Below are 27,604 nucleotides of genomic sequence, written 5' to 3'. Positions count from 1 at the left end.
GTGTGCCCAGAGCCTGGAAGAAGGGCCCCTAGTAGAGGAGGTGAGGGGCTGGGAAGGCAGGCTGGGGCTGTACAGGACTCCTCATGTTTTTAAGCCTGACATTGGCCCTTGCAGGGTAGGGTCTTAAGCGGGTTTGAACGTATGGGAGGGGCACAGGCACACCTGTTTTAGAAAGAGCCCTTGGGTGAGTGAAAAAACACAGAAGGGAGACAAGCGATAAGACATATGAAATGGCCCAGGCAAAGGCTCAAGGCACTTCTGCCACAAAGGCAGAAGTCGAGGGACATTTCAGAAGGAACACATGGCGTGGAGGAGGAGGGAAAGGATCCCGGAGTTGGCTCTTCGGCAAAGCTAAGATGGAAAAGTATTGCTCTCAATGCTTGTGATGGTGTGGGGAGAAGAGACAAAGTCCCTCCAACCTTCCTGAGCAGTTCTAGATCCAGAGTGTAGCCTGTGCGAGCAGGTGGAGAGGCCACACTGATGGTGTGGGCTGGCAGTGGGGTTTCAGGGGAGGAAGACCACCAAGCATGCACTCCAGACAAGTGACGGGGAAGGACCTCACACCCCTCGGACCCCAGAGAATGCTTATCCTCAGACGGAGAGGTTTGATGAGGAGGGGTGCATGAAGAGAGTTGAAGACAAGGTTGGGGAAGGATGTTACACAAAGATGGATGTTTTCTGAGGACAGTTACAGAGAAGACCATGGGAGTTACACTCAGCACAGAAGAGAGGTCATGGCAGGGGCAGGGCTGGGGGTGCACGGGTTGTGAACTGGCTCAGAAGATTCAGGAAGCTGGTTACCAGGCAAGGTCTACAGTACATCCTCCAAACACCTACCACTTGAACACCACTGTTCACTTCTGTATTTAAAAAAAAAAAAAAAAAAAAACATGAAGAAACCATGGTGGCCATTGTATATAGTATAGCTGAAGTTATTTTGGTTCCCTTATTTGGTTTGGGGTCAAGGTCAAGCTCAATAGAACCTAGCCTTTAACACTGAATCAAACAAGATGCCAGTAAAGGCAGATTCCAGGACCGAATCACCGGATGTAAGCATTAGTGAAGAAGCTAGGGTAACGAAGCTCAGATTACTCAGGCACCTTGAAGGAGAGCCCCAGGATTAAGGGACTTATGGCCCCAAGGTGAGCACATACCCCTTCCGGAGAGAAAGCCTCATCTTTCAGAGAAGTATCTAAGGCTGAGAATGTTCATAACTGCCCCACCCCCCTGCCATCACACAACACGTTTCCTGAAATCTTTAGTAGGTTCACTCACCGTGGAGGACACACAAAGAAATGAGCACGACAAGGTTTTGGGGTTTTTTAAATATATCTTTATTTCTCAAACTCAAAGCTTTAATTCATTAACTTCTAATACAGTTTGCATTGACAAGTGATTTCACCTTCATCACATAAGAAGGTCAGTGACCATCACACCAAAGAGGAAACCTCACGCATCTTAGGCATCACTGAAGAATGAACATTTCAAAGGCTTTGCAAAAGCAGAATAACAAAAAGCTTCCAATTCAGTCTAATGAGTATCTTACTTTTCATCTATATCAATTTGGAAATTACTAGCTAAAAACTCTTAATTTTCCTGAAGCAGCTATTTTTTTATCCATAAAAAAAAAATAAAAAAAACCAGATGGCTTCAGTTTTAAAATGCCCACCTATCCATCTTATTTAATGACTTCCTCTTTAATGGATGGTCTTCTCACCTCCCTATACAAACACACATGACAGTTTTGTACCAACTCGCACCAGCCCAGGCAAACCTCCAAGCATTTTCTTTAGCTTACGCTTAAACTATTTTTGAAAAAGTGATAGGTAAACAAGATTTAGAACTCACAAAAACAAAACAAAAACAAAAAAAACCCCACAAAAAAACACACACACACAAAACATTTTCTTTCCTGGTCCTCACCTTGGGGGGTCTCCACAGATAACCCGGCAAAGTTGCCAGGTTTAAAATACATCCTCCCTATGTACCTCCCTTGGTCCTCTGAATGGAATTGGCTGAACTGGAATAGGTTCCAAAACCAGCTGTGACATTCTGGTCTCTGCCAGATTAAGGATCCGAATCTAACCCTGGCAAATGGAAGTTCTTGACCTCAGAGAAGCCAACCGAAGGGTTCTCCCTGGTATACAGCCCCAGTCGGACACCCAGGAAATAATGGCCCCGGTGAGCGACAGGCTCTCTCCCCACACAGGGATAGCTATCAACACATTTGAGCCCAGAATCTAGCTGCGTCGTAAAACAAGGCACCAGTACCAGGAAGTGAACTAGAAAGGAGGTGTTCCTACAGTTAGGAAGCTGCTCTTCAGCGGCACCATTTCTCAAAGTCACCAAAGCAGTGCGAGTTAAAACCCTCACCTACCATGCAGGTAAGCAGCTAGTGCTCGCACGGACGTGGAAGGACAAGCAGATTCAGGGCATCAGCGATGGGACTGTTAATGTGTCACCCCAAAAAGCGGGTTCACACACAGCTCACAGTGACTCAAGTCCCCAAGGGGGAAAAAAAAAATCAAACCGGGTGGGGTGGGGGCGCTTGGCCACCAAACCACATCTGTGAGCACACAGCAGGGACCCAGCGTCTTTCCTACCCGACTCTCCCCGCCTCCACCCCCCTGCCCCACACGCTGCCAGGTGCTTCCGAGTGTGGGCCAGGATACAGCCCACATGCAGTTAGCAGGGACCCTGATTTGAAGGTGTTAGTGACGGAGAGTTTAGTTTCAGAGTTGAAGTTGAGTGAGGAATCGTGTCTTCTTGCCAAAGTAAAATTTGAGGGTGAGACTGAAGCGCCAGGCCAGGAATTCAGACTGGGCCCCTCTGCCAACACAAGGGGAAACGGTACTGTTTTAATCTCGCTGCTGCTCAAACGGATTCCAAGCAGCAGGCCAGGAAAACAAGCTGCGTACTTGCAGACAGCATCAGAGAACTCTGTGGAGGCCTGAAGCAAAAACGGATTGCTTAGATTTATATTAGAATTTGTACTTGAACTTTAGTGCCCTTAGCCACTGCCAAGTTTCATGTTACTCAACACACAAAAGAGAGGAACCACTGGTCTCAGTACCAGCTCAGGGTACCTGGTGCTTGTGTGAGCAGTGTGAAAGGCAGGTTTCAGCTGGACTTTCCAAACACCTGAAATTCAAGGTTACCTGGTCTATTCTGAGGCTGGCAAAGCTTGTAGAACAGGTAGAGACACCACCGGACCAGGGCGGGGTTTTAAAAGTGCAGCTTTGGTCAGTGAGGCTTTTTACCCCGATGGTTCTAGAACATGTGTCTCCTTTCAAACTTCAAGACAGCTGGGCTGACCAAAAACTTCAGGTAAGCAGACTGTACCAAAGATAGTCATCGTGCAATGGTAGTAAAGAACTGGGGCAGGGGGTGGGGGGGCGCAAACCTGGAAATTTCTAGCAATTTCTGTGCTTCCCTCCCTCCTCAGAGGAGGACTAGTACCGGATAGCAAAAAAATAGAAGCAGAAAGAACTCCAAGGGCAAACTGGAAATTTAATTACTTGATGTGGTTCTCTGATCCTATCTTCATCTGGAGCCTCGTCACCCTGATCGTCAAGCCTTCTAGTACAGCAGCACTGACTTCTGTTAGCAAGTGCTTATGTTCATGGCTCCATCACATCTCAAAGCTCTGGTTAAACATATCTGTCACTTTTGTGCAAAGATGTTGCCATCCAACCACAATGGCAGCCTTTCAATGTCACGGAGGAACATGTAGTTTTCAAAGTTGGGATTCAGTCCTCATTGCCCCCCTTTTAACCCTGAAGCATGCTGGGCCCCCCTCAGTGTAGAACTGGCCTGGACTCAAAGCCAGTGAATTCAAATGTGACTGCAATTCACAGGGAAACAGGAGCTGGTTGCAGGAGCTGGTTGCCCACAGAAGTGGCTTCTATTCACCCAGCGTAGGACAACATGGATACCAGCTAAGCCTCGGGGTTCAGTCATGACCAATCTCCTTTAAGAGGACCAAGATCTCACATTCCAAAAAAAAAAAAAACAAAAACCACCCTGAAAATACCATCTTCAGAAAAAGGTAAACCACTCGGTTTCTGCTAAGCCGTAAGGCAACTTCACTGCCTAAAGCAAGGAAAAAAGGAAAGCAATCACTCAGGGCTGGGGAATTCTATGGCCACGGAAGAAAGGAAAAATCAGGAGTGTGGATCTGATGAAGTCACTCTATAAACCAAGCTGGCTGGTGCTACTGAGTTCCTTTGCCCTTAGTGCCCTAGAGTGATGCTTTCTAAGAGATACCACAGAAGTTTCAAAACTCACCATCTACTGGGAGGGCAGCAGCCCAGAACGCCCCCATTCACTGAGCTTGCTTTAGACTGGAGATTAACACTGTTTTCCTTCTAAAGTGCAGACAAGAAACAAGTACGGTCAAATCTACCAGAATAAGGAAGACATTCTTCATGTACTCCATTCTTCCCAGAACACACCAGAATTAATCACGCCGCGCACACAAGGCCCGAGTGAGCGCGAAGCCTCTACCTCACGCATGCCACAGGGGCGGCAGGTTCAATTCCAAAGCAGTTTTCAGCCAAAGAACTCTGCCCACCACAGCAGGTCGTCCCACAGATCATTCAGCCCCGTTGAAATTCCTGAATTCATTTGCTGTCCAAAAAAGTCCGGGGAGGGGAATCGCTATTTTTTGAGTAAAGAACAAAAACAAACAAAAAGTAATCAGCCAAGGTACTCGAGAAAAACAGCTGGTCATACTCGGAATGTGACCAAAATGGGTTTCCAATTAAAACATGGGAAGACCCTCGCGTCAGTTACTGCAAGGACTCTGGACAATCCTTCGTCTTAGGAAGAGCAAAACTAAAGTGATAAGCTGCTGGGGGCGGGCGGGGGGGCGGGGGGGGGGGAGGTGTCATTCAATAAGAATTCCTTAAAGAAAAAAAAAGAAAAAGAACATTCATGTTTCCTATTTACAATCAGCCCCTCCCCACCCCCACCACAATTCTGCTTTTAACATTATGTTCCACATTTTATTTTGTTTTCAAGTTACATTTCAAGCAAAGGTCTTTTTTTTTTTTTTTTTTTTCCCTCAGCAATATCTCACAAATCCTCGTGAGAGCACAACATCTAAACCATGAACCACTTTCAACCAGATCTCAATTCTCCAGCTACCGGCTTTGGTTTATTGATGAGAAGAAATCCTCAGCTCTGCTAACAGGGAATAAACATACGCAATTCAGTCCCCCGAACAGAAAAATGCAGTCACGAGACCACTCTCATGTCCACCATTTTCTGCCTGGCTAAAATTGGTACAAGAAAATAGACTATCACCATAACTTTCACCTAACAGCTGAGAACCCCAAGTGAGGGCCTATAGAGCCAACCGTAGGCCCGAGTGAGAAACACCGCCCAGGAACTTTCCCAGATTCCATTAGCGCACAGAGCTCCAAATGTCCCCGCGCGGATGTTTGGGACGTGACATGTTAGCATCTCTCTCGGAAAGATGTGGATGGGTCCTACTTCCTATAGCGTTTTCCAAAGTGGCACTGGAATGATGGGGTCCCTTCAGGGTTGGCTCATGATATACTGTAGACCCATTCCAATGGGTGCACAAAGAACAAAATAAGCAGAATCAGAGCTGAGTTCCCCTTTAAAAGCCAAACACCTACATCTAGAAGGAGGCTCCCCTACCTGAGAGCCCTTGCCCTATTGGGGTCCCCGCTGTGGAAACCCTCAGGTCTCAGGGTTAGTTACAGGGTAGCCAGGTAGGGTACGGCTGGCTGTAGGTAACTGGGGGGTGGGCAACGTAGTAGTTGTTGAAGTTGCCGTCGCTGACGTACGGAGCTGGCTGGTAGTAGCAGGTGACGTTGGTGGCGTTGGGGATGATGTTTTGTTCTGCCAGCACGCGCAAGGCCAGGAGGGAGATGAGGTTCAGGGTCTGCCTCCGCTCGTGCCCCATGAGGCACACGGTGCTCTCGTTCACCACCCTGCGAAGGATCATGAGGTAGTCGTACTTGCTCCTCTCTTCCTCGGCAAAGTGGTTTTGAAGGTAGGTCTCCAGCTTCCTTTGCTGTTCGAGGATGTCCGGGAAGTCGATGAAAAACCTGGAGCACATGTAACGCTCTAGAGTTTTGATCTCCTCCTGGTCCGTGGGCCTGAAGTCCCGCACCAGGAGGTTGCTGTACTTGAGCAGCCCCCCGCCCCGGATCTCTTCGGGGTTCTTGGTGGCGATCAGTCTGTTCTGCAGGTGGTCGAAGGCTTCCTCAAAGTCCCCGTACACACTCTCCCCGATCACCGTGGGGTGGAGGTGCTCAGAGATGGGGCTAGTGGAGCAGTCGTAGAAAAAGAGCAACGAATCCAAGATGATCTGAAAAGAGTCCACGCTAAACTCGAACTGGCGCCGGATGGAGTCGACGAATTTCAGCTCCACGTTCCTCCCGTTCTTGTTGGAGAGGGAAATCAGGCTCCAGCGGTCCGTGTCCGTGCAGACCTTCACCAGTTTCTGGACGTAGGCCTCCTTCAGGGTGACCGGGCTGATCTTGAGCTTGTTCACACCCTCCGGCAGGAAGTTCAGGAGGGAGCACAGCACCACATCTCTGACCAGCTGAAACTCCGCCTCTGTGGGAAGAGCCACATGAAAGATGAGGTCCAGGTCTTTGCAACCCAGGCCGTTGTCTTTGACCAAGACGTGGCCAGCCGCAGAGCCGTTCAGCCGGACGTCCTGCACTTTGATGCCCGCCTCCTCCAGCCGGCTGCGCACGGTCTGCACGATGTCCTTCAGAGTTATCTCCAAGGTCGGAAAGTTGCCTCGTCCGTGGATGGGTACGACCTCGGTCAGGACCTCATGCAGACGGCTGACCTGATCCCAGCTGAGCACGCTGGAGGACAGGCAGTCCCTGGTATTGCTGTTCTCCTCTGCCATCTCGGGGGGTGTTCTTGCAGGGAAACTGCAAAGTGAGGGGGTGAGAAGCAGAGTTAGGAGTCACTCTTACGCGGCCCAGCACCTCGAGGGACTCAGAGAAGGGGCTGGTTGATCTCTGAACGCCGTCCCGCGTGACAGCGACAACGAGCACCCACTGCTGGGTGTTGCTGATATTCTGGAGAAGTATGTGGGAGTGGTGCCTGTGCGGAGGGAGGACAGAACACACCTAAGCCTACCCTCTCCCAAATCTGAGGACCTCAGAACTCTGTCTGATGTGGGGCTGGCTGGTGTGTCTGCAAGAGGGTGGCGTGTGCGAAGGCAAGTGGACAAACTCGTTAAACAAAGCGACCTAAACACAGCATGACTCAGTAGAGGGCCTACAGGATTTGCTACTCTTCCTTTTTTTTAAATAGAATTACCTCTCCTGCTTTTGCATGACTGACTACATCTTGAACTGGCTGATAAATAAGCTACAACCCCCACACCTCGAACACAAGACCCCGCAGAGAAAGACCTCCTGCACTTCGTGAGGAGGTGAAGATTCCCCTCTGGGCTGCCTGCACACCAAGGAAAGGAAGTCAGATCAGTCCTGCTGGAACCATGGACACAGACACCTCGTGAGCAAGAATCCCATGTCCTTTTCACTCCCGGGAGTGGCCTGTCCTAGAGTTAAGCACCTCGGTTATCCAGAGTAGGACACCAAGGAGCTGCCTGAATGACAAAATTCTTGGCGACAAAGGCCGGGGTCAGCGTGAAGGAACAGCTCTGCCAGCTAAGAGGCCCTCTGCGCGAGGTGGGAAAACTTCCTCGGGTCAGTGTGATCTGACTGGATGTTGAAATCGAGTACCTCAAAGCTACCCAAAGAGAATGAAGTTAGCTCTCAGTCCTAGGAGAAAAACATCCTGCGTCACACGTCACTTGTTAGAACCGCAGTTACCAAAGTAATCTCCGACTAAGTGATACGTTTCAGAAAATGAGACACAACAGATCTCTGGAAATCCTGATATGTAAAAACAAATACTGCCATATTAGAAAGTCAAGGTGCTTGGGGATCCACATGTGTCAAATGTTAGCTAGACAGACGTAAGAGCAGAAACAAAATGTCAAGGTGCTATCCTTGGACTTCAGTGACAGCGCAGAGTCTTCATGCCCCCTTCACCTTCCTGACTTGCGAAGCACACGTAAAACCCATCCCAACAACTGCTGCAGTTTTATGGTTTGGAAACCGCTGTCTTTGCGTGCACACCCACCATGCACGGTCCTGAGGTTCCAAAGTGGATTTTTAGCCTCGCGCTGGTGCCAGGAATCCTCGCCTTAATCGCTCAGGTCGGTGGGATGGTTGTCACTCACCGTTGCGGGGGGGCACCACTGGACACACCGAGACCGGCTTTCCAGGAGCTGGCCACGAAGAAAGTGGGTGCAAACACAACATAGCAATATAGGGCCATATGCACTAGAAAGAAAATGGAATGTACAGGTAGAAGAAAGGAGTGTCCCTTGATTGGGGAGGACAAGAAGGCCACAGAAGAGTTCCCTGATGGGGAGGGGACCTAAGTTGACAGAAAGGCAACATGGGCTCTGGGCTGGGGATTTAGGGGCGGAAGGTGGCATGCAGCCAAGACCTAGCAAATTGTCCAGTCTAGCCATCATGCACCATTCAAGCCACAGCACAGGCTCCCTTCACTATGTAGGTTAAGGGGCCGAATCTGCTTGGCTCGCAACAGGAGGGGCGGTCACGTGATCCAAGCAGGCTCTACTCTAGGAAGCCCAATCTAGGGATGAGCACTCTTGTGCTTGCCACAGGAGAATACTTGCCAGTGGGCAGACAAAAGTTTCCCTTCAAACCTGTTTGGACAGCGTTAAAAAGCCCTCGACTACCTAGATCATTTTACCAAAGCACTCCTAGGTTAAGGATAACAAAAATTTGTGATGAAATACTGAATGTTTATTGTGGCTAGCACTTGGCTTCAAGTCAGATTTGGGGCGTCTTTTTAATGTGCTCTCTGTATGTTTGGTTCTTTGTGGCCCCTCAGTGATCAGCATCGGTGACCAGTACGCTGCGCCTAACAACATAGGGTGCTGCCCAGTTCAGTCCAAATGGCCATGGAAAGGTCTGGTGCTAGCTTTGTTTTGAGACACCGCTAAGCCACCTGTGATTCGGTGACACAGATTTCCATCGGCTGTGCTGACCTACCTATGAAAACACACTTTGCTCTACCTTGTGCATTACCTGTTATTGTGCTTCTGAGTCTCGTGTTCACAATACAAGGTAGGAGAAGTCACAGTGACAGAGGAGTCACAGTACTCCTCTGAATCAGTACTTGGAAGAGAAGGAACAATTTATTGTGATACCTCTAGGAAGAACCTCAATGTTGCAGAGGAAAATAACTATAGGAATGACTTTTGACTCATACTTTTTTTTTTTTTTCTTTCTTTAAAGGAGTTGTGGGGGAAAAAAATTCTAAATTAAAGGCAGGACTATTGCCACCTTTAGAACAGTGGTTCCTACACAGGAGGAACATCTAAATCCAGTGAGAATCTGATGGGAGCCATCATTCCTCCTCCAGGAAGGGACTGGAGAGGGAAGGGGATGACATATACGGGAGACTTTTCATGTATTTTTAAATCTCTAAACTTGGTTCAAAGTTAGAATCTGTTTTAGATTGAAAATTTGTAAGGTTCATATGGGAGGAGGGGCATGAATGGCCAGAAAAGTTATGAGAAACAAGAATGATGTACATACTAGCCCCATAAGAGATATCATGAAGCCACAATAATTGCAACAATGTGGTATTGGTACAAAAAGACAAACTGATGGAACAGAATTTTTAAAATCTAGAAATAAAATCCAACACATAAAGGGATTTGGCATATGATACAGGAGAGGGAAAACGTAGAGAGAAATAGTAGAGAGCAAAAGTCTAGACATGTGATAGTTATCTAGATTAAAAAAATAATAAAGTGGCTCCTTGTCTTGTGCCAAACTAAGATCTGGATGGATGAATTAGACTTAAGCACAAGAGGACGAAACTTTACGGGTTCTAGGGAAACATGGAATTTGCATACACGTACATAGAGTAGGCAATCCTTTCTAAGTCACATAAAATCTCAAAGTCACAAAAGTCTGATACCCACAAAAAAACACCTACATGGTAAAAGCACCACAAAGACGTCACATGAGCAGGCTAGGAAAATATTTGCATGATGAGGCAAAGTGCTCGTTTCATCAATGAAGGATGAGCTCCTACAAATCAGGAAGACTGGCACCCCAATGGAAGAAGGGGCGAAGGGCACGAACTCAGATGCCTGACACAGTCACCCTCACGTTAAGGGATGGGCGTGCTAAAACTTCAGTGTATCATCCTTCCCCATCAGGTTAGCAGAGATCAAGCAGCAGATACCTTTGGGCACCCTGCCCATGAGTTCTCTCTGAAGAACAGTGTGGATGCCCTGTTTTAAGTGGACGTATTCTCCATACCAATTCTACTTCTAGGTCCTTTTGATCTTATCCTGTGGGTATACTTGCGAGTGTGAACAAGGATGCTGGAGAATTATTTATGAAGGTACAGAGTCCTCAGCAGAAGGTTAAATGACTTAGTCCATGTATACGATAGCATACACTTAGATGGCAGTTGTCCAAAGAACGGCTCAATCTGTATGAATGTGAAATTCTAGTTGAGACTTATTCAGAGAAAACCAACGCTGTGTGTGTAAAAGCACAAGCCCATGCGTGTACAATCATACAGACCTCTGGAAGGAAACACAAGTAGTTCAACCTGCCTCTGGACTGGGAGACGGGACCAAGAAAACTTACTTTATCCTTTTTGAATTTGGAACCTTCCCATGTATTAATTGAGAACTGTTAAAATCTCATGAGCCATTTCCTAAAATCTTTCCCCCATGAGCCTGCTCACTCCCCTGCTGCCTGATTCCTTCCATCCCTTTCCTATCACTTCCCGCCGTCTCTATGTCCACGTGCCCCAATCAAATACACATAGAAACTTCCCCTCTGAGCCTTAAATATTGATCTCTAGGTGTGAGCTGGGGGGGAGGGACTGGTTTTCTCCTAGAATGGCTTTTAGTCAAGTTTCTCTTTCCCTACTGTTCAAAAGAAGATGTCCATTGTTTGTCAAAAATCCTCCAGACTTCCAAAATAATGGATAAGCCATCTCACCTAGTGCCATTCCAGGTTTGTGATCCAAAGTGTTCTTCGTAGTTTTGTAAGAATTGCTATTTCACATTTCAAACATAGTATAGCGACCCTGATGATGCTGTTACGTTGACTGCTGGCTACCACGGGAAGACCCCCACTACATGCAATCAACACTTCTCCAAGCCTCTAAGAGGTCATGGTTGGCATCTTCTATGCCAGCTTCTTCTGACACACATGTGAACAGTGGAGTTAACTTTCAGGAAAAAGTAGCCCCTATAGAAGCATGTTGTGGAACTGGCGAGTGACAAATCTATGGTGTAGCTCTTAATTCTTCCAGTGTTCATGACTCAGAAACAGAGGAGCTCAAGCGAGCGAAGGCTCAAATTTGGGCTGGATTCATATTTGGTACTTAGCTCATTAGAAGAGCCCCAAATTATAAGTTATTGGTGATTATTACAAAGGAACTCTTTGTTTTCTCTCAACCATCCAAGCAATTTCAAATATCGAAAGTATATTTTTTAGTTACTCCAACGAACACTGGTATTACTAGAATAAATCCTCCAACTTTCAGGCCCTGAGGGCTTAGATAACGCACCAGAGCTTAGTGCGACAGTTTGAGTTTTAATTAACCACTTGAAATCAACCCTGATATTGTGAAACACACATTCCCAATTCATGAAAGGCCCAGGTTCAAAGTCAATTCTGTTCAGCAGAATTAGCAGAATAATGACTAGGAAAAAAAAAAATCAGTTTGAAGGCTGGTAAATTCAAACTAAAATGTATGATTTTCCTCTCACTGCCTGAGAAGCAGATTTATTGTATTTTTGCACAGTAGAAACTGGGCAAGGTGGGAACCAGGATTTCTCACTGATTTGGAAATTCAGGCATCTTTTTACAAGTGAGGATGGCCAATTGCCTCCTCAGTTCAAAGTACTTAATCTTCTGGAAAGTGGGACTCGTGATGACCACCTACCTCCCCTGAATTCCCTTCTCTTCTCTCATCTGGCTGCAGTGGACAGGTGGAACATGAACACTGAAAGAAAGCACGTTTGCAGAAATGACAGCAAAAGGCGAGAGGAAAAGACCGACTAAGCCCAAAGAAGATTACACCAAGTTCCCTAAGGACAAGTTCATGTCTAATTTACCCATGTTTCCCATAGCCTGGGACAGAGGCCCTCAAAGGGAGGTTGATCTGAAAACTTATGATTAGGCCTTAATTGAAAAGAAAACAGGAGAGAGAGAGAGAGAGAGAGAGAGAGAGAGAGAGGGAGGAAGCTAGCTATTTCTAGTCCTGCTTTATAGCTTATCTGGATCCCAGAAACAAGAGCGATGGAGACTATGAAAGCATGGGGAGGACTCAAGAGCACAAGCAGGACAGATGGGCAGACAGGTTGGAGAAGAGCATGTGTAACACTTCTGGGTCTTATGGTCAAGGGCTTACAAATCATCACTGAGTCCTATTTATGCCTGGTGTTAGGCACAGACACCGTCCGGAGAGTTCTTGGTACATGTGGAGATGTACATCTACAAAGTTAAGGACAGTGTGTAGTTAAGTCTTGGTCTATGATACTTAACACGAAAGCTCTAGAAGGTATGGTCCCAAAGGTTTCATGGAAATGCTGAGGTGTGAACGGAGGCTCTCAGCTATGGCAGACCTCCCATCCACTTCAGAGAGAGCTGAGCAACGCCCTCTTCCTCTGACCCTGCTGGGGTGTAAGGATACGAAGGGACCTCAAACACATTTCAACATTCCTTTGATGACAACATTTCCTTTCACTGTTACTGGATGTTACCTCCAAAGCCTGGACCTTCCTAGTAATGCTTTCCAGCTCCAGGTCAGAGACCCAACCATGGGCAATGGACCAAGCCTGGTGACAGACTACTGGAGGTGTGTGTGCAGAACAAAGACACCTGCTGTCCCCAGCTCCTGGCTGAGAGGGGACCCGTGCACCCGCGGCAGGCCTCTTCCCCCTCCAATGTCCAACAGAGGACACGAAGGAAAAAGAAACTATGTCACTGCATATAAAAACCTGGAGTTTAAGCGGAAGTGAAAAAGGATGCAAGACACAACATCATATTCTGTCTCACCAATTCTTTCAGCAACCTGAGTGAATGAGAACCACAACTCTGGTCCTCTTTTCCCTTATAAAACAAAGGTGCAGATGTGCATGCAAAACCAAGGGTGCTCAGTATAACCACTTCACACCCACTCCTAGTTAACCCTCACAAGCACTCTGAGGAAGCCACCAATGTCCCTTGCGTGCAAATTAAGGAACAAGGATCAGAAAAGATTCAGTGAATGGACTCCAGATCCTCAACTCCAGAGCTAAGGTTCGAACTCCTGGAACCAGCAACGGCTCCCACCAAGCTCGCCCGGCTGCTGGCAGGGTGGGAGGTGGGGACAGGGCAGCAGGCTCATGCTACAAGCCCACGGATGCACTGGGATGACCAGTTCTTGCTCCCCTACAGCGATCGCTTCTAGAAGAGAGACCATATTGGTCCTATCCAAAAAAGGACCGTGACACCTTATGTCCACCACATACACTGAAAAGAGCAAAGCTTGCATCAATCACCCTTTATTGCCTGCTTTAGAGCAGACTGCAGTTGAGCAAAGGACAGGAGTCGGTGTTCATCTTCAAGGACGCCAAGGTGGTTTAGAAGTGCCCTTCAGAGAGGCACCAGAGAAGGTGATTCATTGGCCACAGTGTGGGGAATCGGATTTCTCAACGAGGACACGCATCAGCTGTTTCATAATAGAAACATCTTACCAGTCCTACACACTCAGAAACCACTTACCACTTCCTCAGAAGCTCCTAGCCGGGACTAGCAGGTGCACAGCCCTCCAGGGCCTCTTCATGTAGAGAGGGCCACAGCCTGGAGACACCAGATGTGACCAGATGGCGAGCCAGGTGCCCTAACATGAACCACCAAACCCTATCTGATCCAGCTTTATCTGGATCAAATCATCTGACACGTACACCAAGGCTACAAGGGAGATACTATTATCCCTACTTTGCAGGTGAGGGGACTGGGGAACAAAGAGGTTACACAAAGTGTGAACTGTCCACGGGTGCCCTGCCGGGAAGTGGCACAAAAGCCACTGAGAGGCTTCCTAGGAGGTGGATGGTTTGGGCGCACGTCTTGGGACTGGGGTAGGGCCCTGAAGATAAGCTAGTTGCTCAGGTAGTTGTAGAAAGTAGACGGCAGCAAGAAGAAGGCAAGAGGGGAAAGGTACAAAGGTCTTTTTATAGGATGGTGGGAAGGAAGCTGGCTAGATGTGCTGAGGCCCCTGAGTGAGGCAGGCCAGATGGCAGGTACCGGAAGCAAAGGTAGAAACACTCAGAGCGTGAGTTACCTAACAGCTGTCAGTACAGAGACCCTCTCCCTCAAGATCACCCTGGATTCGGGGAGGCATGCAGCCTGGCTGGAGCCACCAGAATTGAAGGTAATTATGGATAGAAACGGTAATCATGGCGCTCAGGTTTGTTTCAAAGGAGCAATGGCTGTGAGGTGAAGGCCTCGTTCCGCACGTTGAGGGGGCTCCCTGATGCCAGCCAGGCCACGAGGCTGTGGCTCACAGAGGGCTCAGGGACAGCTGCAGGATGCGCTCTGCTGGCTAGAAGGTCAGCAGTGTCGATCTACTGATAAAGCCACAGAACAGGACACTCTGAAGACAAGAGGGCCATTTTCTCAGATCCCAGGAACTGACAACCCAACTGGAGCTGCAGAGAGAAGGTAGGTAAGTTCGCAAGAAGGGACGGGAACCCTCGGGCTACCTGGGGAAGGAGAGCTGGAACAGAACTGAACCCAAAACAGCCTGGAACAGACTAACGAACACACACGTGCTGAAACTGAGCCTGCACACCTGTTACTTTTCCCAACCGCACAGAGTTTGGCCCTTGAGGTTCCTATGCCCTCGAGAAAAAAGCTGGGCGCTCTGCATGACCGTGGACTTGATAAACACAGCAGATCAGCGGGCAGAAAGGGAAAAAACCGGGGCCAAAGTAGATTCTTTTTTCTGAAGAGAAATCCTCCCTTAATCCTTGAATGTCTCGTGAAGGCCAGGAGTTACCAAGGCCCAGGGGGCAGCCCGAGGAAGCCCCTGTCTGCCAGCCGCCAGCCCCTCACCACCAGGGAGGGGGCCATGTTCTGACCCCTCTGCCCCAAACACGTTACAGACAACCGAGAGGCACATCAGTGCTTAATATAAACATACACGAAGTAAGACTTCACATTAGTAGGCAGCCCAAAGCAGGAGAACCATATAATGCCTTGTTTATTAAAAGGACAATAAAATATATTGTGTTAGCTTTTTCTAAGAAGTTATTTTTACAGTTGCCCACTCAAAACACCCACAAACAAACAACCGCCCTGGGCCACAGAACTGTGCCCAGAGAAGACATTTCTAAGTCGGTGACACAGCCCATCGTGCAGATGGTCTGTTCTCACTCTTAGCTTGGTCACATTCAGCCGGGCGTCTCAATCTATTTTCTCAGGGTTATCAGCACCCTCTCAGCCATTCAACACTGACGTGTACTACAGCCAAAAAATTTGGTGTGATTCCCATGGCAACAGGGGTGCTGCCTGAGCTGAAGGAAATGGGGTGTCCTGGACGGGAGCAGAAGCGGGCCACAGACCCCAGTGACCCCAGCTTTGCTCCGAGCTTTGAGTTTGGGGGTTGGGGGAGGCCCTCACAAGTTCCTCCCATCTCTGCCAGCGTACGGTCCTAGTGGGTATCAGAGATCGGGCTCTGTCCACAGACACCCGCCCTCAGAAGACTCCACGCGGAAGGCACTAGCCCGTCTTTCAAAATAGGATGCGTAAGCAAGTGTGGCTGGAGAGATAACGCTGGGAGAACTCACGCTGTGGCTGCAAAACAGAGGAAGATGGAATCAAAACATGGGCCCAGACAGTTGGGACACCACAGTTGGGAGTGCTTGAAGGAATACCCCGAAGGCATCACAGATGTAAACATTCACAAGGACAGAACACAGACATCTTTACGTGGAAGCTGAGCATAGAAGTCATGATTTTTCCAAGGTGTCAGCAAATTACGCACTACGCACACCACTCGAACTGGAAATAATCCCTGTTCAGCTTGGCGCCCCACTTCCTCCTACCAATTGCCTCTTTCTAAATCAGAGAGGCTACTGGTCTGACTCATTTAAAGAGATCTCCAGAGCTGGCCCCACCATTTTAGAGATTGACTATACTGAGAAAATAGAAGGACTCCTAAGAGGCTGTTTACCATGAGAATGAGCAAGTTTACATACAGTCCACAGGGTCCAAGGGCTGCTGGCCTCTGGGGTCTATCAAGGGTTGCATCCCACCTGACTCTCCAGCTTAGAACTTTGAACAGTTGTCAGGTTTCCAGAAGGAGGGCCTCAGTTTGCTGTCCCGTCACTAGCAGCATCCCTGAGCCTTATCAGGAAAGGGACAAGCTCTAGTGTAGCACTTATCATACTTTAGACACATACACACACCCCATTCACATATGTCTAAGTGTGAGCTGGCTTCCATGCCTGTGAGGATACTAATTATGCACAATCCATCCAGGTTTCGGTCTTGCACAGACCCGTCCCTGTAGCAGACACCTGACCTCCAGGTCTGAGCACAGCAGCAGCCTGAGTGTAACATCACCAGGCTCAAGGGTCCCTCTGGCCTTAAAAATGTGTGAAGAATGGAAATTTAGGTGGATGGGCAGCATGGGGGGTGGAGGGATGCATTAAAGTGAAGGAGAAGACCATGGGGTGTTACCTATTCCTGTACCAACTGCACCTGAGGCAGCCAAGCCACCTTGAATTTGGTATCCCTACATGTGTGGAGCTTTGCATGCCATGAATACGGCCCACTAGGATGATTAAGCTAGCATTTACCGAGTCATGTGTTGGTGTCATTTGGCAACTCATAGACACCCCTTGCTTGAAAGTTACTTCCTCTTGCATTTTCAAATTTTGGTCATTGATAAATCTTAATTGTTGATAAACGGGTAGAGTCCTGGTCCCCTGCCAGTGTCAGATTTCCTCTGAAGTTCTTTGAAATTCTATTACCTTGTAACTATTCTCTAAGAAACCACCAAAAAATGGAAGAATGAGCACTGGACTAGAAATCAAATATCCTGTGTTTTAGTCTCAGGACTGACTCCCAGGGTAAATGGGTAGCAGCAAGTTGGCCACGATGACTTCATTTCCCTTTGTTCTTCCCAGTATCTGAGGGCTTACTATGTTCCAATCGCCATTCCAGGAGTTTACGATCAGTTCACTGGTAAGCAAGAGACAAAGACTCCTGCCCTTGTGGTGCTCACAGCCTAGCTCACACTCTTCTTCCATAACTTGCTATTGCTACCTCTTGGCTCCCACTCATGCAGAATCTAAATTTGAGAGGGAGACACTGGACAGCTGGTGTGGACCCATGCTGCTCAATACCGTATCCACAAGCCTCATGCGGCCCTTGAACACTTGAAATGGGACAAGTCCACTTTGAGGCATGCTGGGAATCTAAAATACACCCTGGATTTCAAGGACTCAGTATGAGGGGAAAAAAAAAAAAAAAAGAGTAAAATCTCATTTATATTCTTTATGTTGATTACATATGGAGATGTCACCATTTGCCATGACATCTCCATGGCATTACAAGATCACAAATAACATCGTGGCTTGGACCCATCTTAAGGACATGGGGGGGCCTCTTTAACCCATGATGGGTAAAATTATTAAAACTCTTTTCACCTATTTTAGCTTTTTGAGGACTTCTAAAAACTTAACTGTGGCTCTCCTATTTCTACTGGACGGCACTAGTCTACCACCCTCATACAACGAAGAAACGGAGGCCTGAAGCAGGAAAGGCACAGCCGGGACCCAAACTTGAGCACTGTCACATGTCAATGCAGCCTCAGAGGCCGGGGGGGAAGGAAGACTAAAGAGCACGAGAGGCCTGGGCACCGGAGACCACAGCAGCGCTCACTCCCAGCCTGGGGACAAGTGGCCACCAGTGCCTGGACACGTGGCAGGTGCTCACTTAGTGTCCACTTCGTGTCTCCCCCTGCATCTGCACTCTTCCCACCGCAGCCACCTTACAGTTACCCCACGTGAAGGCCACAACTGGCCGAGACCACACACGGTCAGCCAGCTGCGATGCCCACCTCCCCAACCACCACGAGCACCGGTCAGGGATGTGTTTGGGGGTGGGGTGTAGACAGCCAGGCAAGGTGGAGGATTACCCTTTCTCCCACTCTCGCAAGGGCTAAGCCAGGGGAGAGAGACGTATGGCAACGTGAGGGGGTGGGAGCGGTTCGAGATTCATGGAGAGTTTTCTTCTCAAAATGGGTCCTCTGAGAGTAAATAGGGAGACAGTTATGGACTTTGTGTGTTCATCCGGTAAAGCACAGAAGAGGCGAGTAATGAGATATGAGGACCCTCAGGCGGGGTAACATCAGAGCCTCTCAGAAGGATCTAAAGCTAGCTAAAAATGTAGTTTGGTGAGACTGAGTTGTTCTTCAAGCAGCTGAGTATGAATTCTGTGAGGCAAGGTAGGGCAGTTAGGAAGACTCATCCAAGGGAAGTGGAGAATAGACGGAAGGTCAGAAGGGTACAGGTCCTGAAAAGGAACTCAGCATCCAGAGGGATGGGCAGTTCCTGGGAGCCCTTCAGGTGGTGTTTGAGGGGCATGGGATGTGCGACTGGCCAGAGAGGCTCACTACTGCTCTCACGGAGTCGCTGTCTACAGGGCCCCGAACCAGGTCAGTGACGGCAGTGGGAAACAAAAAGTTAAAAAGATAAAAGGTCAGCAGAACTAGCAGCCTAGTGAACTGGAGAGAGAAAGGCTGAGCGAGCCATGTGAGGCTGGGGTTGGGGTGGATGGGTAGGAGGGGAAGTGCCGGGAGAGAGCAGGTCCGGAGCTCAGCTTAAGGGATTTCAGCTGCTGGCCAATTGGTAGTCCCTGCCCTTCAGCTCCAAGCCCAGCTAACTGAGGCCACCATTCAGAAAAAGGCCCAGACGCTACCCGGCACTTTAGGCTGGAAGCATCCAACCCAAAAAGCTTCCGGCACCTTAACCCACCAAAAGGATATCTACCTAAAGTGCACTTCCCTCTCTGAGAGCAATGGCAGCTGAATGCTAGCAGAGCACTGTATCCAATTAACAGGAGCACTGTCTGTGCACCAGGCCCGGCTCTAGGTGCTGGGGATTCAGCAGTGAGCACAGACCCCCGCCTTCCTGGGGCTCACAAGCCAGCGGCGAAGACAATCGGGCAAAAACCAAGTGCCCAGACCTTCTGAAGCCAACTCAGCTCCTCCTGCATTCTCCAGAGCACCTCCCCAGGCCTTTTCACCTATCGCTGCCTTGGCCCCTGCAGCACCTGGCATACACTGCAGCCTGGGGAGCGTTTAACTACTTACTGGCTCAATCACTGTTATCCAAGAAATAAACACTTGATGCAGTTCGGGGACCGAGACTCTGCAAGGCTCTACGACTAAAACATAGGCTACACGGAGTTACTTAAAATCAGCAAGTGTATTTTCATATTAGCTTTTTCCTGTTATTCCAAAAAGTTCTGCAAACAGTTCTAGGATAGGCTACAGGGGCCAGCTGTACAAAATCCACTGATTCTAAACAATTCCTGAGGCTTTTTCTTACATAGCTGGGTTATACAAAGATGCTTCCTCTAAACCATTTAGATTCCAAATAAGAGCTTCCTTATCATACATGCAGTAAAAGGATAAAAAGGCTTGAGACCAGAAGTCTTAGAAGCATCACAGGAGATCAGCACTACCGCTGTATCTGTTTTCTTCAAACACATGAACATTTCTTTAGACACAGAGGTGGCTGCTTCATCATAATATAGCTTATGCCAACTTGGTAGGCTACAGTCAAAACACCAAGATGGCAGAACACATTTTTCTACACTGTCTTGTGTATTTCAGTGACATCACAAAAAAGCAATGAACCTTATCTAACCAAAGTAATGTTTTATCCCAAGTAACACCTTGGACTCCATATTACTTCCCTTGAACCCCTAAACACACACACACACACACACACACACACACACACACACACACACACACACCTGTTGTGAGACCAAGAAACCCAACACGACAAGTTTAACTTAACTCATCAAACTAGTCTTGGCCTTCCACAACATCTCCTGGTAACACATTAAAGGTTTACCACATCCATTCGGAGCCCTTGGCTGGTCATTCTTTGGTGACTGGCCCCCTACGCCAACATCTCCAAGATGAAGGCAAGGTACCACTTACTTGAGCAGTTTTAAAAAATCATGTTGTTTTCTAACTTTGTATCAAATGTGTCTGATTGCAGGCACTGGAAGAACAAGGGCACCCCAGTCCACGCTAAGTTATCTTCATTGCTAGTCGGTTCTCTGGGCTTTCAGAAGTACGAGGACTTCTCTGTTCTTTGATGGGTAGTGCAAGATGTGCACAATTTGCCCTGGCCTTGAACCCTGCGGGATGGAGGCCAAGTGGGGCCTATTGGGAAAAGCAGGGGTGAGGGGTGCTGTAACTCAGGAGGGGATTTCGTGAGCTACTTGTACTCACAGTACAGCTGAGGAAACCAAGGAGGGAGAACCACGGGTGCTCAACTAAATCACACTCATTCTGACAAACAGGCAAGATCCAAGTCGTTCCCCTCAGAGGTACCCCAACTTAATCTCTGGATACAAGGTAGGTATTGTGGAAGAAACTCAACATAGAGTGCTGCTGTCGGCTCTGTGTATACCCTGTTCTGAAACTAGGGACCTTTGTTTTGGGTAACGATTGAGAGGCCTCCTGGCGGAGAAAAAAAAACTTTGTTTTTTTGTTTGTTTGTTTGTTTTTAATGTTCATGCTATGTTATGGGGCTCTCCCTACAGCTACCTGAACGATTGTATACAATCTACCAAAACCTTCTTTCTAAAAACTCCTTATTGAGATGAGAATAAATGAACTCTAAAGATATGCGTATACCTTAAGACACAAGGTTTCAGTTATCTCAAGTAAAAGCTTGACTCCAGAGATATTAAGGTTTCCATCTTCACAAACAAGAATGTCAAAGGACAGAACCCCTGCTGGTACAGCTCAGACCGCCTCCCTGAAAGCGAAGAGAAAAGTCAGCATTCTCCAGTCCACACCGCACCCCCTTCAATGGCAGGGTCTCATGTGTGGGTCTCCCTCAAAAATACCTTTGGGGATTTAAGACACAGCACAATTCTTGGTAAGCGCTCCTACCTCACCCCGCCCCCACCCGCAGCGCCCCAGGCTGCCTGGCTTGCTTCCTTGCCGGCTTCTTTGCCAAGTTACTCCCGTGGAAAGGTTAGTGTAGCCAACAATGGCCACTCTCATCACCCCACCCCCTTGGAGGGCAGCTGGGCCAAGCCAGGAGTCTACTTTAGAAGGATTTAATAATCTTTTTTTTCCTGAGGAGGTTCAGGTTCCTAACCCACCTACCAAATAGCCCGAATATCAACCGTCACAATACAAATGATTACAACAGTCTGCATAAACGCTGACTGCAGTAAGTGCACTTTAAAGCACTCCATTGCTTGCATGCTGTAACCCCATAAAAAAAATTTTAAAAAAAGTTTAAAAAGGCAGCAGGTCGCCACCTAAGACAAGGGCTTTGCCAGCCGTGCGGAAACCTTCCTCCAGACAAAAAAAAAAACCTTCCTCCAGACACAGCTGATCCCTCCTCCGGGGTCCAGCCTTATCGGTTGGTTCTAGCGAGGATGGGTGAGCCGGCGAGTCCTCCAGGGAAACTTCCCAGGCTCTTCTCTGGGAAGTTCTCCCTTCCTGCGAGGTAGCGCAGTTTTGTTTTCTCTCCCACCTGCGTTCTGTGTTTAGGCGTACAGCCTCCCAACCCACAGCGGTCGAGTTCACAACCCTCCTCTGACTCTCCTCCCACCTCTGCGATCTGGGGCAGCCTCCCGCGGCGGCCGCACCGCTGGCCAGCCGAGTCAACTCACTGTCAGGCTTTCAGTCTACACGGGTAAGCAAGTTTCATTCCTAAAAGGGGAGGGACCAGGCAGGGCACAGACCCCGTATTCCCGAGAAGTTTCCAGGAGAAGCGCAGCGCAGAAGTCACTCGCTTGGACCACTTTGCGGCTCACGGTGTCCGCAGCCTAGTGTGAGTCCACGGAAAGTTAGGGATCTCTGCCCTGGTCTCAAACCCCGGGGCTTGGCGCCGAGCCGGGGCAGCGCCCCTCCCCTCGCCGGCCGGAGACGAGCCCCTGACCGCTGCGTCTCCAACTGCGCCTCCCAAAACCGCCGCGTTCGAATTCGCGCTCCGCCGGCCGGCGGCGGCGTGCGTGCCCGCGGGAGCGCAGGCGGGGCGGGGGCGGCGGGGGCGGCGGGGGCGCCGTCGGGCCGGGACGGAGCTGCAGGGCCCCATCGCCCGCTCTTCGGCCGCCCCACCCGCGGGACGCGCGGAGCAGGAACTCGCCGAAGTTTGCCAAGCCCCGGCCGAAGTCTCTGGAAAGTTGTAGCTCCCTCTCGGGGCGTCTCGACTGGTCTTCACGGGGCGGGGGGGCGGGGGAGGTGTGTTGTCGCAGGAGCCGGAGGGGCCCGGCACCTGTCTGCACCTCCCCTCCGGCTCCCGCGCCCCCACCAAGCTCTGGGAAGACTTGAGAGCTCCGCTCGGCGGGGACAGACCCCCCCGAAGGCGGAGCGCGCGGTTCTCTGGGGCCGCCCCTTCCTCGCACCTTCAGGGGAGGGGGCCAGGGACTCACCTGGGCGGCGGAAGAGGAGACGACAGAGGTAGGTCCTTGGCGAGGGCAGCCCCCAGCAGGAGCGGCGCGGTCACTACAGCCCCCAAGCAGCGGCACCGAGTGAGCGTTCTTGCCGCCGCCCCCTCCGTTCTTATACGGCCTTGCCACGCCCCCGCGGTCTACCCCCGCCCCCACCCCCGCCCCTAAGCCTGCCCTCCCGGGGGAGCGAGGGGCGGGGAGGGGCGGAGCCGAGCCCACGGGGTCCTTCCGCCTGGGCGCTGACGGCGAGGGCAGGGCGAAAGCTGCCCTCTGATTGGCTCCTCGGGTGAATGGTTGCCGGGAGACCAGTAAATCTTCGGCGGCGGGAAGGGGAGGGGTGCTGAAGGAGGTAGCACTGCGCAGGCGCAACACAGGGCGCCCGGGTTGACGCCCCCTTAACTTCGGAGTTACCGAGACTCTCTTTCTACTTTCCACCATGCTCTTTGCTGCTGCTGCTACCATAGAACTCTTCCTCCCAGGCTTTTCCCATCTCCGTCCTGCTCCCACTCCCTCTCAGGCCTCTTTCAGGCCTCTTTTTCTCTTGCTTTTCTGAGGATTTTCGCGTTGGTTATCTCTCTCTCCAGGAGTGGGGAGTGAAACTCCTACGCCTACCTCTGGCGTGTGTTTTGAAGTGGAAAAAAAAACATAGCGTTTCTGGGCCGGGGGAGCAGCTTCCCTTTGCCCCGAGCAAATTGCCTGGAGGCCATCGGGGAAAGGGCCGGCGCCATTGGTTCTCTGGCTTAGTTACCACCTGTGCGCGGTTAGTGGGCCTGCGGGCCTCGAGGAATTCGTCGCCAAGCCTGGCAACCGCGACAGCTTGGGCCCTGCTCGAAATGCCTTGTATGTTATGTAACATTGCAAGCGGGCTTGGACACCATCCACTCGTTCCATAGCCAGCGGTGTAGAGTCCAGCTTCTAAATTCAGAGCAGTCTGGGTTGGGATCTGCACTCACCACCTATATCTGTAAGACTTTTGGCAACAAAGTTAACCAACCCTCCATTAATCTGTTTCTTCACCTGTATGACGGGACTAATAGCTTTCTGAGTTACTTAAGTATTAAAGAAGAACATAGAAACCTGTTAGTGGCAGCCTCTGTTGTAAAGCATGTGGTAGATGTTGTTTATATCAAACAGCAGCTCATGTTGTTTGTCAATAAACATTTATTGAGCTTGTACTCGTCTTCTACTGAGTGGTGAAGAAAAAGATTACTTCCCAGATGCAGTATTTCCCTATCCCTCCCCTTCCATCCCTACCTGAAATATCAACGTCTCCCAATATCTCAAGAGCGCTCGAATGGAGAGAGGGGAGGTCTCCTGCAATGTTAATACGATAGAGTATCAGTATGCATGCTTTTAGGGACAGTCACAGTGACTCAATTGTTGGACATGAAATCCGGATATATGGTCTGATTTTTTTTCTTCACTTTTTGAGGTATAAAAATTCAGTATAGTGCACAAAGCTGGTGTGTACACAATGATGAATTTCTACATATGTGTTCTCTCATGGGGCTACCAACCAGATCAAGATGTAGAATATCTCCAGCTTTCTAGTGACCCTTCCCATTCAGTGTCCCACGAGAGGTAACACTATTGTAACCTCTATCACCATAGGTTAGTTTTCCAGTGTTTGAACTTGATGTGGATGAATTACATGTATGCGCATTTTTGTGTCTGGCTTCTTTCACTCAGCAGTGTGTCTGTAATATTCGTCCATTTAAAAACTTTTTTTTTTTTTTTATTTTTTTTATTTATTTTTTGGGACAGAGAGAGACAGAGCATGAACGGGGGAGGGCAGAGAGAGAGGGAGACACAGAATCCGAAACAGGCTCCAGGCTCTGAGCCATCAGCCCAGAGCCTGACGCGGGGCTCGAACTCACGGACCGCGAGATCGTGACCTGGCTGAAGTCCGACGTTTAACCGACTGCGCCACCCAGGCGCCCCTAAAAACTTTTTTTAATGTTTATTTACTTTTGAGAGAAAGAGAGACAGAGCACGAGTGGGGGAAGGGCAGAGAGAGAGAGAGGGAGACACAGAATCCGAAGCAGGCTCCAGGCTCTGAGCTGTCAGCACAGAGCCTGACGTGAGGCTTGAATGCACGAACTGCAAGATCATGACCTGAGCTGAAGTCAGATGCTTAACCGGCTGAGCCCCCCAGGCGCCCCGTGTAATAGTCATCCATTTTGTTGCATGTGACTATGATTCGTTCTTTTCCATTGCTGTATATTACTTACTTATATAAATATTCAGTAATTTATATACTCATTCTCCTGGTGGATGTTTGGGTTGCATCACGTTTTTGTCTATCATGAATGAAGTTGCTACAAACTATCACGTTTTTCTAGTTTCCTTGAGATATAGTTGACAAAGAAGAATTGTATATATTTAAACTGAATTACATGATGTTTTGATATACATATACATTGTGATATGGTTACCATAACCAACCTAATTAACACAGCCATCACTTCACCTAGTTACTTTGTGTATGTGTGTGTGTGTGTGTGTGTGTGTGTGTGTGTGTAGTGAGAGTGCTTAAAATCAACTCTTTTTGCAAATTTCAAGCACATAATATAGTATTATTAATTATAGTCACCATGCTGTACCTTGGGTCCTCGGAACTTATCCATCCAGCATAACTGAAACTTTGTACCGTCGGGCCTACATATACATGCCTTTTATGTTGGATTTATATTCAGGATTGGAATTGCAAGATCACAGAATATATACAGGTTAAGCTTTAAAGATACTGCCAAATAGTTTCCTGAAGTGATATAATAATTTGCATTCCAACCAGTGATAAGACACTGCCAGTTGCCCTCCACATCTTTGCCAGTGTTGGTATCGTCAGTCTCTTCAATTAAAAAAAGCGGGTGTGTATTTCATTGTGATTTAAATTTACATTTATCTGATGATTAGTGATGTTGAGCAACTTTTTATGTGCTTACTGGCCATGTGATACCCTTTCAGTGAAGTGTCTGTCCAAGTCTTTTGCCTGTTTGTAAAGAGTTGTCTATCTTAGTGATCTGTAAGAGTTCTTTACATATTCTGGGTGAGTCCTTTACCCAATATATGCATTACACATATCTTCTCTCAGTCTGTGACTTTCTTTTCATTCTCTGAATGTTACCTTTTGACAAACAGAAATTCTTCAGATTAAAGAAGTCTACTTCATTCATCTTATTTTTTTTTATGACTAGAGCTTTCTATGTCCTGTTTAACAAACCTTTATCTGGTATAAGGCCATAAGTATCATCGCCTTTATTTTCTTCTAGGAACTGGATTGCTTTAACCTTAACATCTATGATTCATCTCAAATTAATTTTTTGTGCAGTTTGGGATCAAGATTTATTGTCCTTTTTGGCTACCCAATTAGATCAGCACCAATGGCAAGTAGTTTTGTTGAATGAATGAATGAATGGATGAATGAATGAATGAATATTGGTTGAATGAAAAATTCAGAGAACAAAGCAGCCAGTTGCTTAAAAATCCAAAATGTCCAGAAAAACCCAAGCACATGATCACAATAAACTCAATGCAAAATTTTATATTACATTGACTCTTGAACTGTTTCTATTTTTTCAGTACCTTGTGGATACCATTAACACAAGTAGCCTCAAGGTAAAACACAGTTCAGAAATTCTTACTTAGAATTTCATCTGGCATGGTTTGGTTTTGCCTTTGTTTAAGTAAAATCTTGTTCAGCTTCCTGACCGTTAGGTAACTTTGACCATTAGGGAGGAGGGGAGAACCAAGAGCCAGAAAAGAAATTAATTATTCATGTAGATGTATATATGTTTCCTTGGGCCCCTTTTTATTCTTGGGGCATTACTTGACTTTCCTAGAATTTTTTTTCTGATTGTGTTTGTTTGTTTTCTATGTTGTTTTATAAAATACACATTGTTCTTTCTACCTCATAAAACTGTGGCATCCTAGAGCCGGAAGGACTCTCGGGACGTCATTGTCCGTTGGACACAGAACCAGATATTGAAACTGTCTTTTCAAGATTATTGGAGCCTCCTTGCCAAATTCCAGCTCCTGCTGGAACACATCCAATCAAAATAGTTTAACGACCTTTGCATTTTGAGCGGTTCACTTATCTGTACCCGGGAAAACTGAGGAAAGAAAAACCAGAGAGAGGAAGTAGTCTTTAAAATGCAGGTGTTTCTCACTTACGGCCATGACCCTGAAAATGTTTTATGTCTCAATAGAATCTTATTTTTTAAATATTTAGGGAAGCAAAGAAACTCCATTATCAATTATTTTTGTAGGGCAAAAACCTCACTTCTGTTTAGTGCCCAGATATCCTCATTTATTAGTTTCTTGAGTCTTAAATTTTTGTATTACCTTCTCTCAAGGTGGACCACCATGATAAACACTTACCAAAATACCCTCCTCTAAATATCTTATCTTTCTTATGATGACTTTTAAGTGAGGTTTCAATTGTGTACACTGACGTATAGAGAAGCACACAAATCGCAAAAGCACGACTCAATAAATTTGTACAAACTGACCAACCCTGTGTCACCAGCATGGAGATCAAGAAGCGGAGGAGCCCCACAGCACTGTGGCCCTGTTTCAAAACCACCACGGTGGCACTGTCTGCATCCTAGTGAGTGTCTGGTGGGGCCAAGGCGTGACTTGGCTTCCCACCTCCCACCTAGAACTCTTGCCAGTAAATCTCTCTCTCTTCTCAGGCTCCTTCAGGCCAATAATTTTTCTTGGGTGTTGCAGAAAGAGAACTTGGCTTGGAGTAAGAAGGTGTACATTTTATTTAGAGCAAAGCACAGGAGGAATGGACCTACGACTAGTGAGATGTG

At 48.1% G+C, this 27,604-nt stretch overlaps 1 protein-coding gene across 7 annotated transcripts in view; it reads right to left on the bottom strand.

Moving 5' to 3' along the window:
• The window catches only part of TENT5C (terminal nucleotidyltransferase 5C), a 30,943-nt gene extending 7,973 nt beyond the window's left edge, over nucleotides 1-22,970 (bottom strand). Inside the window, exons 1-4 of one of the 7 annotated variants that reach the window (XR_006206654.1) lie at nucleotides 22,770-22,970; nucleotides 21,013-21,136; nucleotides 12,493-15,920; nucleotides 8,250-12,084 (exon numbers count right to left, since the gene is read on the bottom strand). Coding sequence is in view for 3 of the 7 variants with exons in the window: in XM_042953600.1 (XP_042809534.1) it covers nucleotides 5,723-6,898 (1,176 nt within the window). In the remaining 4 variants the exon portion in view is untranslated. Of the gene's footprint in view, nucleotides 1-5,132; nucleotides 6,924-8,249; nucleotides 12,085-12,492; nucleotides 15,921-16,311; nucleotides 16,473-21,012; nucleotides 21,137-22,079; nucleotides 22,276-22,769 lie in introns of those variants that run through there. The other 6 variants (XM_042953600.1, XM_042953601.1, XR_006206652.1 and 3 more) reach the window with 6 other exon arrangements.
• Between the last annotated feature and the right edge of the window lie 4,634 nt (nucleotides 22,971-27,604).

Source organism: Panthera leo, chromosome C1, assembly GCF_018350215.1.
Source record: "Panthera leo isolate Ple1 chromosome C1, P.leo_Ple1_pat1.1, whole genome shotgun sequence".
NCBI lineage: Eukaryota > Metazoa > Chordata > Mammalia > Carnivora > Felidae > Panthera > Panthera leo.
The sequence above is the reverse complement of the archived record's forward strand: the minus strand, read 5'-3'. Positions and strand labels throughout refer to the sequence as shown.